Consider the following 18,538-nt stretch of genomic DNA (forward strand, 5'->3'; position numbering starts at 1 on the left):
AATATCTATCAATATCACTAGAGAAGTTTTGATATATTTATCAGAAATTTTTTTAAATTATTTATTAATAGATTTTTATTACTGTGTTTGATGTGTTCTATCAATATTTTGTATGGTGTTTGAATCTTAAATTTGGTTATATTTTATTAAGGGATAGTTTTTACTATAAATATTTTTATTGTATTTAAAAGGGTGGATTTAATTAACTAATAATAATTATTTAATCGAAAAGGAACGTAAGGGTTATTAATGACAATAAACCATCGTGCACACTAAGCACCAATCAATAAAAAGAAAAAAAAGAAAAGAAAAAAAGAAAAGGAAAAAGAAAAAGAAAAAGAAAAAGAAAAGAAGAGAGAGAGAGAGAAAAAAGGAGGAGAGAGAGAGAAATGAGGGAGGAAGAATCCGGTGTTGCCAATTTCGGTCTTCCCGATGAAGTACTGCAAGTTCTACCCTCGGATCCATTCGATCAGCTCGATGTAGCTCGGAAAATCACCTCCATTGCTCTCTCCACGCGTGTTTCTGCTCTCGAATCCGAATCATCCGCTCTCCTTGCCCAAATTTCCGAGAAGGATGCTCTCATTGCAGAGCTGCAATCCCAGATCGAATCCCTCGATGCCGCTTTATCCCAGAAATCCGAAGTTCTCACTCGCGCCGAGCAGGAGAAGGTCTGTCTGATTCATTTTGCTTTTTCGTTGCTGTTTGTAATTTGTTTTGATTGTGCTTATTGCAATTCGTAGGAGACGTTGTTGCAAGAGAACGCTTCGCTTTCTAACACCGTGAAGAAGCTCACTCGAGATGTCTCCAAGGTACAGTATACAGTAGTTTTCAACATATGTGGTCATGGACTTGAAATAATTGAAGTCACTTCGGAATGTAGAAATTCACAAGTTTATTTTCATATGATAGAAGGAAATTGGTGGGAATGTTTTGAAGTTAACCAGCAAAAGTAGAGGGGATATTACTATTAATGTATGTAAAATTTGTTTATCTTATTTCTGGAATAAGAACTTTGACTCTTGCATTGTTTGCAGTTGGAGGTCTTCAGAAAGACGCTTATGCAGTCCCTAAACGAGGAAGAGAACTCCGTAAGTTGTCTCTATCCCTTACCAATGTTGGCCAAGTGATTCGATAACGTTTTTTAGCTCACAAAAAAAGAAGTTCAAATATTATTTCAACTTTGGTTCATGTTGGGCGCTTCTTATATTTTCAATTTTGGTATTTATACTATTCACTGTGTTCATTCGATTCCCTTTTACTTTCAAAATGTCTATTTTGATCGGTGTAGCTCTATAAAGCGACGTTCAATCCATTTTCCTTTTTGCAAAATGCTTACATAAATTTAATACCCAACAAAAATATCCTTGAATCCGAAGTTATGGCTTCATCGATTTAAAAAAATTATTGCCAGTAGTTTGAAACCCATCAACTTCTTGATTGTGATTGCAACCTTCTTTTTGCTACTATAGACAGCCACTGGAGGTCCAGAGGCTAAAGTTAAAATAGAGAGCCAGGAAAGTTTGCCCTCTGCCTCGGTCGTTGAAGGTAATACAAGTTTTTCCAAATCAATTTCTGTGTTCCATTGTTCATAGGTTAAGTTTTCATATTCTTCTTGTTGCTGTGATTGTGACGAAATCGTTCTTTGTGATAACCTAATTGATTGCTTTTGTACGGAGTTTTCTAACTTCCCTTGACGTCGGTATTCTGACTTGGACATTTTCTTTTTCATGTGTTCGCAGATGATCTGGCATTGCCACCATCTAAATACTCATCAATCCAGAGTAACACTTCTGAAACAGTGAATTCTGTAAAAGAAGAGCATGAGGCAGATGGTAAGTAAGTAAGGACCCTACATGTAATGCACAAACTGAAAACTGTAGCAAATTGCCAATGTATAAAATCCCAAATACCAACGGAACAGATTTAACGTTTAAGTATATTCTCATTTCTAATTAACAAAAAATGTAAAAAGGATTTATATCTGCCGCACTGGTTATATTGTTTTTCAATTTTCTTTATCCCTCTTGTGCAGTGGCAACTTCAAGGCCTCGTATATCAAACAGCCTTCTGTTAGCATCACAGACTAGCACTCCTCGGCTCACACCTCCTGGTTCTCCTCCCATTTCTTCTGCATCCGTGTCTCCTACGAGAACATCTAAACCTGTTTCCCCTAAGCGTCATTCGATGTCATTCTCTGTCTCAAGGGGGATGTTTGATAGGACCTCGATGTATTCGTCCACAGGAAATCACAGTTCAGTTTCAAGTCCTCATGGAGGAACTCATACTGGTTTGTTCCTAAAACTCTCTTCCTTGTAAGGGCCGTTTGGAATTCTATTGCTTGTACGTTCCAAGACATCTCTAGGAGTTGGTGTGGTGTATTTGGTTTGCTAAATGTGAATTTGGAAAAAGAAAAGAGAAAAGAACTTGGTTTGTTATAACCCACTGCTCACTGGGGAATGTTTCAGCTTTTTCTTTTATTTTCTCATCTGATGGGTTTTCAGGTCTCTTTGCCATATTTGGTTTGGTTTAGAAGGGGTTGGTTCCCAGATAATCCTAATTCTAAAGGGAAATCTTTTTTTTAGAGACAAATTCATTACATCCTTTCTTAACAAACAAGTTAACATAAAGTAGTCTATTGATTAACATTAATCTTCTTTGAGTAAAACACCTTGTTTCTATTAAAATCCGAGACACTATCATTTTATAAAATACATTCAATATAACAAAAAATCATGATTTTCATGTCCTGAAAATAGTATTCTGTGCTGAAATTTCATTTTAACGATCCTTTAAGATTATAGGTATATTAGGTTAATGAGGTTTTGCTTTGAGAAGTCTTACTGGATATCAAGCTTTGATGATTGAACTAAGTAAGAGACTTAAACAAATGTGATGTGTAATATTTCCATAATTACAATAGTTGAAGCATTGTTTTCTGAGCAGTTGGCGAAAGTATTACTGTAATTCTGTTTAGATATAAGGAGCTTTATGAATCGTTTTGTTCCTGTTAGATACCTAGATTAGTATAGGGTAGGGGTATAAAGGTAATTAGATTTGTTGGTAGTTAGTTGATTATAAATAGGAAGTTGGGGAGAGAAGAAAGGTATGAAGAGTTTGGTGAAGAAATAGGGCTGCATTACTCTTGAGAGAGTGGTTTTTGATTTTTGCATTGCTTCGATCTTAAGTTTTCTGGTTAGGAGAGGTAATTGTTTGTTGAATGTGTCTTTCATATTGTAATTTCTGATTGAGATATCAATAAAATAAAAATACTGTCAGTCTTCTATCAGTTCCATGGAGCCAGTTATAGTTCCTTTTTTAAGTGGAGATGAACCCATCTAAATTTCATTTCTAATCAGATCATATAATGCATCACCTATCGCTCTAAGCATGGTGGCTAGGTTTAATAACACTTATATTAAATAAAAGTCAGTCAAGTAGCATACCTTCTGTGATTGTGTACCTACCAACACATATAGTCGTTGCATTTGAAGAATGTAACTGATTGTTGCTTACTGAATGTTTTAATCACGTTTATATTTCTTATTAATTGTTTCAGGACGAACTCGAGTTGATGGGAAAGAGTTCTTCCGCCAAGTGAGGTAAGAGCTGGTAGCAGCATAGAGGTTGAGCACATAAAATTGAAAGTTATCTTGAATAACTAAAAACATATTTCAAGTCATTTTGAACATAGTAAAAATAATTTAAACAATTTTCAAATCACTCCCAAGTATGTTCTAAGAGGAGAAAAGAAATATTCAATACAGCTTACGATTGTTCATGTTAGATATAAATTGAGAAGTACACAAAGTTTATATCCATTGTTTACTATCGGGTATTGAGAATATTGAATCCACACATCTTAGTTGTTATAAGACAACCAGGTTGTGGTGACTTCGTTGAATAATTTTTTTTTGTTGACTTTGTGCTATTTTTCAACCGACTACTATTTATCACTCAAAAAAGGAAAAATCCAATTGCTTTTAAGATGTTTCCCCTATTTTGCTCTTGCTTTGCTAATTTTGCATTTGGTCATTATGGTCCTTATTAATGTTTCTACCTTTCCCCCTCTGCCGCAGGAGCCGGTTGTCTTATGAGCAGTTCAGTTCATTCTTAACCAATGTTAAAGAGTTGAATGCCCACAAGCAAACAAAAGAGGTATTTTCCCCTCTCTCCCTTTGCGCGCACACTCACGAACACGTCATGGTTAAACACTTATGAATTGCCTTTTGATATTTTAGGAGACTCTTCGGAAGGCTGACGAGATCTTCGGCCCGGAGAACAAGGACCTGTTTGCTATATTTGAAGGTTTGATTACTCGTAATGTACACTGAAAACGCCATGGATATAGTGTATATGTAGCATTTACAAGCACCAGTTTCGTACACTGTCAACTACTATTTCATCTTTGTATCTATTACATATATTCATTTTGACTTCAATGAAATAAACGTTCAAACTTGTAGCATTATTCTAGAGACCTTAGTCATGAGAAATAATTGTCCCTAAGATTTGAAATGAATTAGGACAAAAAGAAGTAAACATTCCATTGTTTTAGCAAGTTGAAAATTGAGAAGCTTGAATTCATGTAATCTATATTTTGAACGTTTGTGCAAATAGATGACCCAGTTGTATAACTTTCTGATTATGTAATGTGTTTTGAGTTTGTTATTTGGATGATTAGGTTTTAAAAAGGGACATTTTTAAAATAGCAAAATAGATTAAAATATTTACAAGCTATAACAAAACTGTGGATTCAATCACTGATATTCTTCTATTACTATATATTAATGACTATGAGTGATAGAATTTGCTATAGATTGTAAATATTTTGTAAAATTTGCTATTTTTTAACCATCAATTTTGTAATGTTGATTTTTTAACCATCAAATTTATGGTTGGTATCGAATTCTTAAAAATACTTTTGATATACTCAGAATTGATTTTTATTTCTTATGTTTTGTTTCAAGAGTTAATTTAGAGTTACTTAGTAAATATTTTTTTTTTTTGTTAAATAACTATTTTTGAAAGACATACCTAAATAATTATGGTAAAGATATATTTCTATTAATTTCATTGTTAAATTCTTATCTAAATGGTTTATGTTGAGTAAGATATAATAAATATAGAAAGAAAATTAAAATATATATATAATTGTTTGTTTTATTAACAATTGAATGACACAAAATATCTTTTGTTTCAATATTTAAAATATTATATAAAAATTAAATTAGATAAAGTAAAATCAATTTGAAATGATTTTATATTTTTCTAAAATCAATTTTAGTTCATGCAAAACACCACGGTTTTGATTTTGGTGTAAGAAAAATGATTTTAACTATCTCAAATTCACTTCCAAACAGGCCCTTAGATGTCTATTGCCAACTCATTCTCGACTCAAGTTGCAAAATAGGAGTCAAACGGATTAATCTTTGCCTTGTGTAATGAAAAATGTACCTAAAGTTTATCATTTGTTGAAAACAAAGTATATTGTTCCCTTCAAAAGTTGCAATATTGTTTCCAAACTTTCATTAACAAGGAGAAGTCGGTCAAAGCTGTGGAGTTCTTCACTCTAATTACTACTCCAACTCTTTGGATGAAAGACTTCAACATTTCAAATGAAAATTAGGATATGAAACAATGTGATTATGACTTAAAATGATGTGATCCAAGTTTTCCTTCTTGGTCACCACAACATTATTCATATCTCAATTTTCATTCGAAATCTTAAGGAATTTCTACTTCAAAAATAGTCTTGAAAACATTTATAAAAGTTAATCGTTAATGTTCAATTTAAAAGAAAAAAAAAAGTATAAGAACCAATTCTTTTCTTACATAGTTTAGATGATGATTGTGCCATGTGATTTTTACATGCTTAATTTTATGAGCTCTTTGAACATTTTATTTGAAGAATTTGATGTCACAAGGTTGTTACTTAGGAAATGGATAACTTTTTTTTTATTTAATGCATTCCATAAGGATTTGGCCAGATTGATGGATCTTGTTTGTGAGATACTATCTTTTAAAGGAAGCAAATTTCATCCTAAATGGTAGGCTTTTTCACATCTTTAAGAAAGGCTTTTAAATGAAACAAACCACTAGAGAGTGCTCAAAACGAAACGAAGTGACTTAGACCAATCAATCGAATATTGATTAATACGTAATCGATCCAACAATACTCGAAAATGAAAATGACTCTCTACTCAGAAATGAAATGTTCCTAGAAATTCTTGCTCCCATTGGATCATTATACACCATGAATATGTATAATTAATTATGGTTGAATTAAAATATCATTTTGGTTTTCGTATTTTGAGATTTGTTCAATTTTTGTATTTTAAATATATGGTTTTAGTCATTTAATTTTGATAAATTTCGAGTTTAGTCTTTCCAGGTTAATTTTTATCGAAAGTCACTAAAAAATAGCAATAACTTTAATGCAAGAAAATATAATATGTGAATATCTTTTCAAAATTTAGTACAAAAATGCTGATAAACAACCAAAGGTTTTGAAATAAATCAACAATAAAAAAGTAGTAGGAACTGTATTTTAGCGCAGAGAATAAAATTTGAAAGTATAGACTAAAATTGAACGAACTCTAAAGTATAGGAACAAAAACAATATTTTAACTTACTAGTTAAATGCGTGGGCATGAAAATTTGAAACCTCAAACCTCTTTTCAGTACATCAAACAAAAAAAACTCAAAACGAACAGAATCATTAGGAATAGCATAATTCACTCACACTGACAGATAATAATGTTTTTCAAGCACATAGAACAATGACAATGAATAACATGCAACCTCAAGTTGTGTTCCATATACTTTGAGTTATATCTAGGGGAGAGGTTCTAAACATTAATTCTAGTAATAAATACATAACTACATTTGAGATTTAAGAGGTAGGTAGGTTGGAATAGAATAAAATTCAAGCCAGTGGATCAAAAATGATATTTTAACATACACATACACAAATAAAAGTGATATATAAGATACATAAACTTGCTATACAATCTCGAGATAAAAAATCCAATATGAAATTTTGGTTCTAATAAGATTAGTGGTGGATGATATTTTGGCCATGAGGGTTCATAGGAGACTCATTTTAGGCATATTCAAAGATATCAAACGTAGCTTGGGGTTTAGCATGTTGGGTAGCATATCGGTCTCAATTTCATTTATGTGCGATGATTTTCCTAATTAGTTGTCTTTACTAAATTTAGTCTAAGATTCAATCTTTCATCTCACATATTGTAATTCCCATCTCCTCATTTTTTTCATTATTTTTTTAATAAATCTCTTTTCTATTCCTTAGTAACGATATCACTCTTCAAATGTATGTGAACTCAATAGATACTCAAACTTAATCGAAAAAATTCAATCTAACTCAATCATTTTGATTTAAATTGGGGAGGTCTAGGCAATTGAAGTAAAAATAAAAGAGATTAAAATGTCAGCTTATATTAACAAATAAAAAATCAAGCTTATTCTTATATCTACTATTTTATTTTTCTTATCAAGTTACATGTTATTCAGGTTTAATCAATATTTGAAATTTAGGAGATAATGTTAATGAGAAATGATGGAAACTATTTTGTTAGAGGGAGAAGAATGTTAGGTGGTGTGAGATAAGTAAATACCATTAAGTTTAAAATTAAAATGATGATACTTTAAGGTTATGTGGATAGAAAGGTAAAGAGAAAGTTGAAAAGGCGAACGTGTGAGAAATTTCAAAAGAGACAAGGACCGATTTTCCCGGGAAAATTACAACTCCTCAACGTGCTTTGCATTCAACCTCCTTTTTAAACTTCATTTTTTCCATTCCCAGTTACGCCCATCTTTATATATATACATAACCGTATTTCCATTGCTGTTCTTCATTACAGAATGACGTACAACTTTGATGGAATATGCAAATTTAATTCCTATTTTTCAGCATCAACTTTCGGAGATCAATCAAAAATAGTAACAATGTTGAAATTGGTGATTTGAATTCATGTCGACCACTACTCCCCCTCTCCCTCTCTTTCTACGCACAAAGTTCCTTTCCGAGTCCCTCTCTGTTCATTGATTCCAATAAACTTCATGGAAAATGATCAAGAATCCCCTGCTTCTTCTTCCAGGTAACTTTTTTTTTTCTTTTTTTTTTTCAGATTGTTTGATTGTGCTTCTCTCGTTTTTGGAATTTGGATTTTGTAATGGCTGTTACTGTTAGGTTTCTGTTTTTTTTTTCTTTTTCTTTTTAAAAAAAGACGAGCCATATGATTGTTAATTGGGTTTAGGATTAGGGATTGAAATCCTAAAGTTGTTGTTTTCGGTATGAGATCATTTGGCTGATTTTAACCTGCGGAATTCTGAGTTCGTGATGGATTGTTAGGTTTGAATGTATATTAGGATTTCGATAGTTGCAGGATAATTAATCAAAATTTAAAAGTACGGATTGAAACGACTTGAGTGTGCTTGAGCTTGACGTGTTGTTGTTGATTTTGTTTTTCTTAGTAATAAGACGAGCGAGCGAACGTTGCAACGATCGAAGATGTTGGAAGTTTCAATTATAGAGAAATTGGAACGGCAAGACTCTGGGAATATGGCTACATACGGTCCTATTGAGATTCAAACGTCTGGAAGGTTGTTTCCGTCTCTACTTTGATTACATCACATTTATTGTTTGTATGTTTGTTTCTTCAATTTCTAATAGTTCCTGTACTTGGCGAGATGATTGTGTGAAGCTATTCTTTTAGAGATTTTTCCATGGAGCTAATAGGCTATTTGTTCTGTCAATTGGTTGCTTACATGGGAATTTGTTGAACAGCAATGATTCAGGCGATGTTGATACTCAAAATCAATCAAAAGATGAGACAAATCAAGCTACGGGGACTCCCAGTATAGGGAGCAGATCAAGACCGCGGGGATTCTCCGACTCTTTTGCTTCTCATGGTAAGTAAATCTCGAAGCTACCGCAAGTATTTTATCATTGATCATGTACTAATGTTATGATTATGTATTTTGTAGAGTTGAGATTATTAGATTTGGAAGATGAAACCAAAGATGTGGCATCTCCAAGAGGGGTGCTCGAAGATTGCTCGAGAAGCTTAGATTCTGAAACAACTACTTCTCGGGCCAGCACTTCCGATTGGGAAGGTCATCCGGACTCAAGAAATCCAAGTCACTGGAGAGGGTTCTTTCGTTTACTGAAGAAAGGACCTCAAATGCGATTTCAGACCTTTCCTCCTCTTAAAGCTGTTCCAAAACTCACCAGAAGAAAGAGCAAAAGAATTAGAGAGGATATGATTCCAGTAGTATCACCAGTGATTGACTCTTCTATAGAAACCGAGTTTTGCTATTTCAGATCTTCTTGGAAAAATTTCACACTTTCAGAGCTGGAAGTTGCATGCAATAACTTCAGCCAAGGTTTATTTCTAGAAACCAAATTATCTCTGTTGATTCGAATTTTCTATAATGCTGTTTCTTTTTATGATAATAGTTAGTTGATGCAAGTATATCTTTTTTTTTTTTTCCAAAGAAAACTTGATTGGCGAGGGTGGTTATTCTGAAGTTTACAAGGGCCAGTTGGAAGATGGACAACTTGTCGCGATCAAGCGGCTTAATAGAGGTAGCCAAGAGGAGATGACTGCAGACTTCTTGTCTGAGCTTGGAATTATTGTTCATGTTGATCATCCTAATATCGCCAGCGTAATTGGGTACGGCGTTGAAGGGGGAATGCACCTTATACTTCATTTATCACCCCATGGGAGCCTGGCATCCATACTTTATGGTTTGTAATTTATTGTCAATCTCTTGCATTCTAACCGTTTAATTTACTGCTAATTCGGCCTGTGTAATCTAGGGTCAAAGGAGAGACTGGATTGGTCAACCAGGTATAAGATTGCTCTTGGAATTGCTGAAGGTCTCCTTTATCTTCATGAAGGCTGCCAAAGAAGAATAATCCACAGAGACATTAAGGCCGCTAATATATTGCTTAGAGACGATTTTGAGCCTCAGGTATGCTTTATGCTTTGACAGTTATCCAAGTGTTGTAGCTGGCTAGATATACTGGAAAGTTGAACTCAATGCGGAAACATAAATGACTTTCCTTTGTTTTGCATTCATACATTTCAATTGGCTTGTAAAGTTAGCTCAATGAAAATGATAACATCAAGTAAAAATCCTCAATCATATCAGGATATTCAACATAAAAATCCAGTTTCAAAATCTTTCATACTGCTAGCAAAAAAAGATCAGTACATTACATGTTTCAAATTAATTTAATTTTTGTTTGGTGAATACTTAAAAATAAACCCAGATATCTGACTTCGGGCTTGCAAAGTGGCTTCCAGATCAATGGACTCACCATACTGTGTCAAAATTTGAAGGCACATTCGGGTTTGTCGATCAAAACTTCTTGTTAGGAATTTAAAAAATCCTACTCCTCCAAACCTGATCCTCCTCTTCTGTCTCTTCTGATGATTATAGGTACCTTCCTCCCGAGTTCTTTATGCATGGCATTGTTGATGAAAAAACTGATGTCTATGCCTATGGAGTGCTTTTATTGGAACTAATTACGGGACGACGAGCACTGGATAGCTTACAGCAAAGCCTTGTGATGTGGGTGCGTCCGCTACTGCAACCTCAGTTTTTGTGATCTTGGGAACAATTTTGTGTACTAACGCTAATCTGTTTCAAAACTATTTGCAGGCTAAACCCCTACTTTCTAAACAGAATCTCAAGGAACTTGTTGATTTGTCTCTTGTCGACGCATTTGACACCGAACAAATGAAACGAATGATATCAATAGCTTCAATGTGCATAAATCAATCTTCAATTCTACGGCCGGAAATGAGTGAGGTATGCACTTTATCTTGAAGATTCGTAGTCGTTCTTCGAATTACTGTTAATATAAATATATAATCATGAGTACTATATGACCAATCTATCTGAAGTAATTAGTTCATTTTCATCTTTATTTCTATTGAAACTTTTAGAAAATACCTCTTATTTTTCGTTTCCTGATCCTTGACCCAATTCAAGAGATCGGGATGAGGTAAAATATGGATATTGCAGAGCCAAGCTAAGTATATAGCTCAACTTATTATAACATATATTTTTGTCTAAAAGGTAATCATTAGTACCATAGTTTCTTGAATCTAGATAATTATTGAAACTTAAATAGATGCCTTTCTTTTTTCTTGCCCTTGCCCTCGTCTTTGATCCCGGACAAGGCCCGAACAAAGATAAGAAAGAACTCATGCTATAAAAATGGATTTAGTAATCAACTTTGGAAATAATGCAGTCAGTGGTACTTAAAGGTATATAATTTTTGACTAAGAAGTAAGACTTGAAACTTAACCACCATATGCTATCAAACCAAAAGAAAGACTACTATATCTACTACCGTCCTTACCTTAAGGTCATCCTGACATCTTGGGAGAAGATTTGCTTTTTGTTTCTGAACATTAAATTGTCTATTTCTATAGAGTAAATGAGATCTCATTTGATAAAAATTTTATTTTTACTTTCAGTTTTTAAAATTTATGTTTGTAATTTTCCTCTGTTTTTTCCATGACAAATCAAACAAACTCAAATGTGGAATAGAAGTTTATCGCTTTAATTTAAAATACCAAATAACTATCAAACGAAACGTGCAAACTTTGTTCTTTGTCCCTTTGGTATGTTGCAAATTAAAAATGAAATGATTAAAAGCTATCGATTTTCTAACACATATACATGTATATTCGTATGTAGATTGTTCAAATTCTGAAAGGGGATGGAGTTGATAATTTGGAGCTTGTGAAACGACAAAAGTCTAAACTTCAAAGGACATACTCCGAAGAGCTTTTGGATGCCGAAGAATACAATTCTACCAAATATTTAAGTGATATCGATCGACATTTGGAGATTGTTTTAGGTACCTGTAATAGTGATGTTTAGATTATTTATTTTCACCTCAACAAAGTACTTTTGCTTTTTTTTTTCAAAAAAACTTAATTTAATTTAAATATGATATTTATGCATTTATATTCGATCATAATATATGATCTTGATGTTTCAATTTTTTTAATATTTTTCTTATTCTTTTCTATTTGTAGATCACAGTATTCATTTGTGAAAACAGTGTTAATCACTTAATTTTAAACCAACAAAAGATAGTCTGAATGTTATTATTTGTATCATTATATTTATTGATTTTATTATCATTATCAATTTATCACTATCATAAATAAAAGAAATATATGCTTATTATACTCATTATAAATTGTATCAACATCGAAAAGTTTTCAATAGTTTGATATTAATATAAGAGATGAATTTTTGTGTTGGTTGAATGTGTTGTCGCGAACAATTTTTGATATAGAATTAGAGATACGTCTTAACTAAGAAATGTAAATAAATATTATAATAACTTGGGATTAGGAAGGAAAGATGAAGAGGACCTTGAATTTATTAAATTAATATTTTTGTTTAATTTTGTGATATTATATTTTAAGTTATTAAAATTTAACTTAAATGGAGTATAGCTCAAAATATGATTATTGTTTGAAAAGTTGACAGTGTTTCATTTCTACCATGGTAGTTATTCTAAAACAGTAAATAAAAACCAATTACAAAATAGCATACGGTAACATCAACCCAATTTAGGTGGCTTCAAAACCGAAGCCTAATAGTTTTGAATCTCCGAGCACAATCAACTAAATTATGTGTCACTATATTGTTTGGATGGTTAAACAAAAAATCTAACAATTAATCCACTTCTAAAATATATCAAGCCAGCAATTTCATTTTATTTATAAAATTTTTGGTAGAGAATCAATCTATACCTAAAATAGAGTCACTTGTAGAGCCATTGCCTCTACAAGCTCAACAAAGCTTGTCACATAGATCCAACTTTCAATCAACTTGGTTGAAGAAATAAATAAATAAAAGAAACACGTGTGAAAATTTTTAAGATTATGCGAGTGAATTTTTTTTATATTATATTTATTTATTGTATGTCGTGAGACTCATTAACATTTATGTGAAGCTAACTGATACTTATGAGAACACATTTATACTATAAATGTTACAAGAAGATATGTCGAAGATAAATTAAAGGTTTGTTTAATAGATAGTTTTATTTTATATTTTAATACTTTTTCATAGTAAATACTATTTCAAAACTATAATTATTATCATATTTACTATTTTGTTTTCAAATAAAAATGGTTTCACTTAAACACAGTTATTACAAATTAAACTAAAATTAGGAGGGATTGACATTTAACTATAATAACAACCAATCCAATACCACAAACTTCCTCTAAATTTGAAAAAAGATTCCAAACATTTACCAAAATTTTAAAATAAAGAAATAATTTATTTAAGGACGTTTAAAGAAATAAAAGAATTTTTTTTCAAAAAATAAAAATTTACGGTCCATAACACAAAATTTATTATACTCCATTTTTCAACGAAAACAAATATATTTATCAAAATGTTCAATTTTTTAGAATTAAGAAAAATAAATGACATTAATTAGTAATAATTAATGAACATTTCCCTCCTAAATTTCGCATTCTGACGTGGCATTTTGGCATCGATATGTTGTTGACTAATTGACTTTCTATGAGAGGAAAGTAACCGAAGCCTCTTCTTCTCTATGAATTTTGGAACTTCCATTACATTCCCATCAAATTTCCTCCGATAACTCTCTCTCTCTCTCTCCCTCTCGCGCGCGCGCTCTTTCTAATTTGATCCGATCGAGACTATGTTCAAATTTGATAATCTGTTATTCATCTTCTTGATTTTGACCTCATCGTTTATTCGGGAATCAACTTGTTCTTATGCTGGTTCGGCTAGCGCAACCGTAGATCCTAGTAAAGTGAAGCAGATTTCATGGAAACCGAGGTGTTTATTGCTAGCATTTTATAACGAACGGATCTTCTTTTTGTTTTCTTCGTTCTATTGTGTTTGTTTTCTGAGAAAGTTGTGGAACGGAAATTATTCAACTCTAACTTGTTTTAGCTTCTAGCTTCCGGTCGTTTAGGTTTAGTTCAGTGGCTATTGATAGTAATTTATGCTTTTCAAATTCTTGATAAGGCGATTTCACTGAATGTTGCAGAGCTTTTGTATATGAAGGTTTTCTAACGGACCTAGAATGCGACCATCTGGTTTCTATAGTAAGTTTAGATTTAGTGATATTCATTGTTCAGTTTGATATGGAAGTCATTTCGTTTCGTCAATACAAATCTATTGTTGAAGGATTGTTTTTCTTCTGTGACAGGCGAGATCCGAGCTAAAGAGATCTGAGGTTGCTGATAATGATTCGGGAAAGAGTAAGCTCAGTACTGTACGAACGAGTTCAGGAATGTTCATTTCTAAAAACAAGGTTAGGTTGAATCTCCACACTAACAATCTTCTAAGTTTTCTGGATGTTTTCTCTAATTTCTCTTTCGATTTTTGTTTTTGATCGGAATCGAGGTTCTGTTACTAGTCGTCACCGAAGCTATTTATTGAATTAAACTTAATGGAAGAATCTTATCCGTTGCGAAACTGAAATATATTGCCATTTCAAAGAGATTAAACGGCAGGAATGTTCCTGATAGTATGGATGCAATAATCAACATTACGTTCATTCAAAATTAGAGAGTAAACAATCTTTCAGGAATCATAACTTAAAACCTCCTCCTCTTCTATCTTGTTGAATTAGGACTAGATTAACAAGTGTGTATTTTGTGCTCTTCACCTGTATCTTAAAATTGATGTATATAGCAGGACAATAATTATTTCCTTTGGTTCTGTTGAGTATCAGTTGAGATCTTTACACCCATGTTTGTATCGAATATTTACATTTTGATTTGATATTTAGGATCCTATTGTTTCTGGCATAGAGGACAAAATTTCTGCATGGACTTTTCTTCCAAAAGGTACACGTTCACTGTCAGATCACATATTTTGTAATTGATATGTTATGTCATATGCTTTTGCTTTACTAGAGCTGATTGCCATAAGTAACATTCATGGTTTCTTTATAATGAAATGGTTGTCAATGTCGAGTATCACTGCTAAATGCCGTGTGTATTTCTCGTTTTTCAGAAAATGGGGAGGACATTCAGGTATTGAGATACGAGCATGGGCAGAAATATGAGTCACATTATGATTACTTTGTTGACAAGGTGAATATTGCCTGGGGTGGACATCGTTTAGCTACGGTCCTTATGTATCTCTCTAATGTGACCCAAGGTGGTGAAACAGTTTTCCCCTTGGCAGAGGTTAGTTCAAGCGTTAATTCGTACTTTACTAGAATTGCACTTTATATTCCTCATCGTAAGACTACTTCTTCTTAGATCTCAGTACTCTCTAAATAATAATCATACAACTCTGTCTTCTGATGGAGAAGATCCTTTTATAAGACTGATACGTGGAAATATTGAAATGAAACATGAGAAAGACTCGATGTGTTGGATAATCCAGAGGGTGTTGCCATTATTTTATAGGAATCACAACTGGAAATGACCTGATTTTTGTTCAGGTTGATGACACCGAACCCTTTTACCCAATCTGAACCATTTTTCTGTTTCTTTTGTTTAATTTTCTTATTTTTTGGATTTTGTTTTTCTATCTAAATGTTTATCAATCGATCTATATTCATTATGGATGCAATACAATCCTGCTTAGAGGGATTTAGCACTTTTTGCTACCATCATTTTAAGTACTTCAGTTAGGAAAAATGTTATTGCAGTCATTTTAAAGCACCGAAATTCACCAATTATCTAAAGATTTGAACCCAACTATTGTTGAATTGGATTAGACATGAAACATCTGAGATTATTGAAGTTGTTCCTTGCTGAGAAGCCAACTTGAAACAAACTTCTATAATTAGTTATGAAGTTACATATAGATTGGAAATGGATTTGATTCAAAAATTACTTTAATCAATAGCAAACCTGTTTAACCTCGTTGTATAACCTCGGAGCAGAAACCTTCCCACCGGAGAGCTTATGAAACAGACGAGGACCTCTCAGAGTGCGCTAAGAAAGGAGTTGCAGGTGAATCACCAAACAAACTATAAATGCTTCTTTTTCGCTACTTATAAAAAACTATAAAACTTTCATGTAATTAATTGATGTACTTTGTTATTTAACATGATTCGCTTGGAATGATGTAGTGAAACCAAAGAAAGGCGATGCCCTTCTTTTCTTTAGCCTTGAACCAAATGCTATACCAGACACAAACAGTCTCCATGGAGGTTGCCCTGTCCTTGAAGGAGAAAAATGGTCAGCAACAAAGTGGATTCACGTAGATTCTTTCAGCAAAAACTTAGGAGACATTGGGAATTGTACTGATCTAAATGAAAGTTGTGAGAGATGGGCTGCCTTAGGGGAATGCACCAAAAACCCAGAATATATGGTTGGATCTCCAGAAATGCCCGGCTACTGTCGGAGGAGTTGCAGGATCTGTTGATTTCATTTCAACCTTACACTCGAAATTCCGATACCTTTTCGTGGTAAACTTCTTATTCCTTGGTTGGATAGTAGTAATCAATTTGTTGCTAAGCTTTCGTTCAAACCATTTGGTTTTTAGTTTTTGAAAATTAAGCCTTTAAATACTTATTTCTCGACTAAATTTCTTGTTTTGTAATGATTATTTATCTATATTTTCAAAAACCAAGTCAAATTTTAGAATTTAAAAACAATAGAGTTTTTTAAAAATAACAAAATATGAAACTATTTACGAAATATAACAAAATTGAGAATGATACATACTATTGATTTTTGTTTTCGGAATTTGACAAAGATTTCAATTACCATCGTAAAAAATGAACATGAGTTTTTGAAAATAAAAAAAAAACAAATTGGTTACTGGATGAGACCGAATTATTGGCTTTTAAGTTTCGGAATTTCTTTTCGTTTGCATGGCACTTCAATTTGTTTAGGCTTTCCCTGTTACCTACACTCAATTGTCATATGTTTCCTTCCAAAAATGAAATAGCTTAAATTGCAAGTTTAGTACCCATAGTAGGAAAGAAGTTAGAATTCAGCTCATGGCTTATAATGTAAATTTAGTTTTTATGGTAGCACTGTTTATGAAAATTTTATGGACCTATAAAGACTAAAGTCTTAACCTTTAAAATAAGGATTAAATTCCAACTTACTCTAGAATCAATTTTGTAATTTAATAGAAAGATATAACTCTTAGATAAAGCTTTGTCCCTCATGAATTTCTTTACCTTTTTTTTTCTTTTTTCTTTTTTCTTTTTTGGTTTTGGTGTCATTTGGAAAGTCAGTCATTTGTGGAATGGAAAGCGATACAACATTGATTGTGAAGCTATCGTGGAAGCACAGATGGGATGAAGCAGTAGCCGTTGGGTAATTATGACCTTTCCTTTTTCTTTAAAAAAAATTCATGATTATGTATTACTTTATATTGTCGTTATTTTTCTTACTTGAATTTTGATACGGTTTTCTTATAGGAAAGAATATTGTTGTTTTAAAAACTAAAATTTACATACGTTACAGAAAAAAAGAGTAATTTTGCTGATGCGACAATGAATTGATTAGAGAGTCTAACCACCAGCCTTTCCTTTCAATATGAAAGATATAAAAATACAATCCCTTCACCTTTCAGGAAAAAAGAACAATCATTCTTTTAAATGCTTTCGCTATTTATTCTCTTAGCTCATTTTAGTTTCTTTTTTCTCTATAGGAAAAAATAGTTTCAATTCCTTTTGTTTTTTATTCCTCTATTGAGGAGACAGTGTTCGTAAACGGGTCGATAATCATTTGCATGCAAAGTCAATTGACTCTCTCAAATCTTGAAAACTGGCTTTCTTTATATATATATTTTTCTCGATCTCATTGTGATTTATCATTTGATTCCATGTCATCTACAAGCATTTTTACGATGAATTTTGATAATAGGTTCACATATTATTTTCTTACTGCATGAAAATAAATGTTTTTAAATGTAGTAAAATAAATTAGCTAATACAAATATAGCAAAATGTTATTTGTAGACCACAGTAGACTCTTTCTTTAAATGTAGATAACATGGATTGAGATGATAATCACATCATGGAAAAAAAAAAAAAAAGAAGTTTCCAAGATTTGAGAGAGATTGAAATAGGACTAAAATTTAAGACTCACCATAGACATAGTGTAGAAAGTTAATATAGTAAATATTTTTAATAGTTTTATCATTAAAACGATTTTTTTAAAAACAATAAGAATTATTTAATCAGATTTGTGAAAATTTCACTCGAGAGGCTTAAATTTAAGATTTTATGAAAGATATTTTGACTAAGATTTAACAAAATGGTTAATTACAATAATTTTATGAATAATAATTAAGTATATAACAAAATTTTAAAAACAAGTGCAAGTATAACAAAATTTATTAGTGATAGATTTGCATTAATTATAGACTTTTATGTTTATTAGTATTTTCAGCATGATCTATCTATAATAGACTTTCAAATTTTACTATATTTATAGGTTTTTTAAATATTGTTATATATTTAAATATTTTAAATCTAATTATCAGTGCAACTATCTCTAACTAAAAAAAC

At 32.0% G+C, this 18,538-nt stretch overlaps 3 protein-coding genes across 5 annotated transcripts; all 3 read left to right on the forward strand.

The window, feature by feature from the left end:
• The first annotated feature begins 326 nt into the window (after nucleotides 1-326).
• LOC101217996 (uncharacterized protein At4g15545) lies at nucleotides 327-4,642 on the forward strand. The gene is made up of 9 exons (XM_004144918.3): nucleotides 327-668; nucleotides 741-809; nucleotides 1,035-1,088; nucleotides 1,470-1,545; nucleotides 1,740-1,832; nucleotides 2,033-2,287; nucleotides 3,557-3,599; nucleotides 4,077-4,155; nucleotides 4,239-4,642. The coding sequence occupies exons 1-9, from the start codon at nucleotides 390-392 to the stop codon at nucleotides 4,329-4,331; spliced, it is 1,041 nt and encodes a 346-aa protein (XP_004144966.1). The 5' UTR covers nucleotides 327-389; the 3' UTR covers nucleotides 4,332-4,642.
• A 3,172-nt stretch (nucleotides 4,643-7,814) lies between these two features.
• On the forward strand, nucleotides 7,815-12,164 carry LOC101216575 (receptor-like cytosolic serine/threonine-protein kinase RBK2). 2 transcript variants are annotated; one of them, XR_969710.2, is made up of 10 exons: nucleotides 7,815-8,120; nucleotides 8,497-8,625; nucleotides 8,810-8,934; nucleotides 9,010-9,408; nucleotides 9,521-9,772; nucleotides 9,845-9,999; nucleotides 10,301-10,380; nucleotides 10,471-10,602; nucleotides 10,693-10,842; nucleotides 11,740-11,875. XR_969710.2 is itself a non-coding variant. In XM_004144993.3 (10 exons), exons 1-10 carry the CDS (start codon nucleotides 8,083-8,085, stop codon nucleotides 11,923-11,925), a joined length of 1,650 nt encoding a protein of 549 aa, XP_004145041.1. In that variant the 5' UTR covers nucleotides 7,823-8,082; the 3' UTR covers nucleotides 11,926-12,164. The 2 variants fall into 2 exon arrangements, 1 of the variants encoding a protein (XP_004145041.1); XM_004144993.3 differs by having other exon boundaries at nucleotides 7,823-8,120; nucleotides 10,471-10,606; nucleotides 11,740-12,164.
• A 1,455-nt stretch (nucleotides 12,165-13,619) lies between these two features.
• LOC101218235 (probable prolyl 4-hydroxylase 4) lies at nucleotides 13,620-17,605 on the forward strand. 2 transcript variants are annotated; one of them, XM_004144919.3, is made up of 8 exons: nucleotides 13,620-13,878; nucleotides 14,093-14,150; nucleotides 14,255-14,359; nucleotides 14,840-14,897; nucleotides 15,067-15,242; nucleotides 15,950-16,019; nucleotides 16,139-16,477; nucleotides 17,254-17,605. In XM_004144919.3, exons 1-7 carry the CDS (start codon nucleotides 13,739-13,741, stop codon nucleotides 16,432-16,434), a joined length of 903 nt encoding a protein of 300 aa, XP_004144967.1. In that variant the 5' UTR covers nucleotides 13,620-13,738; the 3' UTR covers nucleotides 16,435-16,477; nucleotides 17,254-17,605. The 2 variants fall into 2 exon arrangements, with proteins under 2 accessions (XP_004144967.1, XP_011656650.1); XM_011658348.2 differs by having other exon boundaries at nucleotides 13,622-13,878; nucleotides 17,258-17,605.
• The last annotated feature ends 933 nt before the right edge of the window (nucleotides 17,606-18,538 follow it).

The sequence above is a fragment of the Cucumis sativus genome, chromosome 6 (genome assembly GCF_000004075.3).
Source record: "Cucumis sativus cultivar 9930 chromosome 6, Cucumber_9930_V3, whole genome shotgun sequence".
Lineage (NCBI taxonomy): Eukaryota > Viridiplantae > Streptophyta > Magnoliopsida > Cucurbitales > Cucurbitaceae > Cucumis > Cucumis sativus.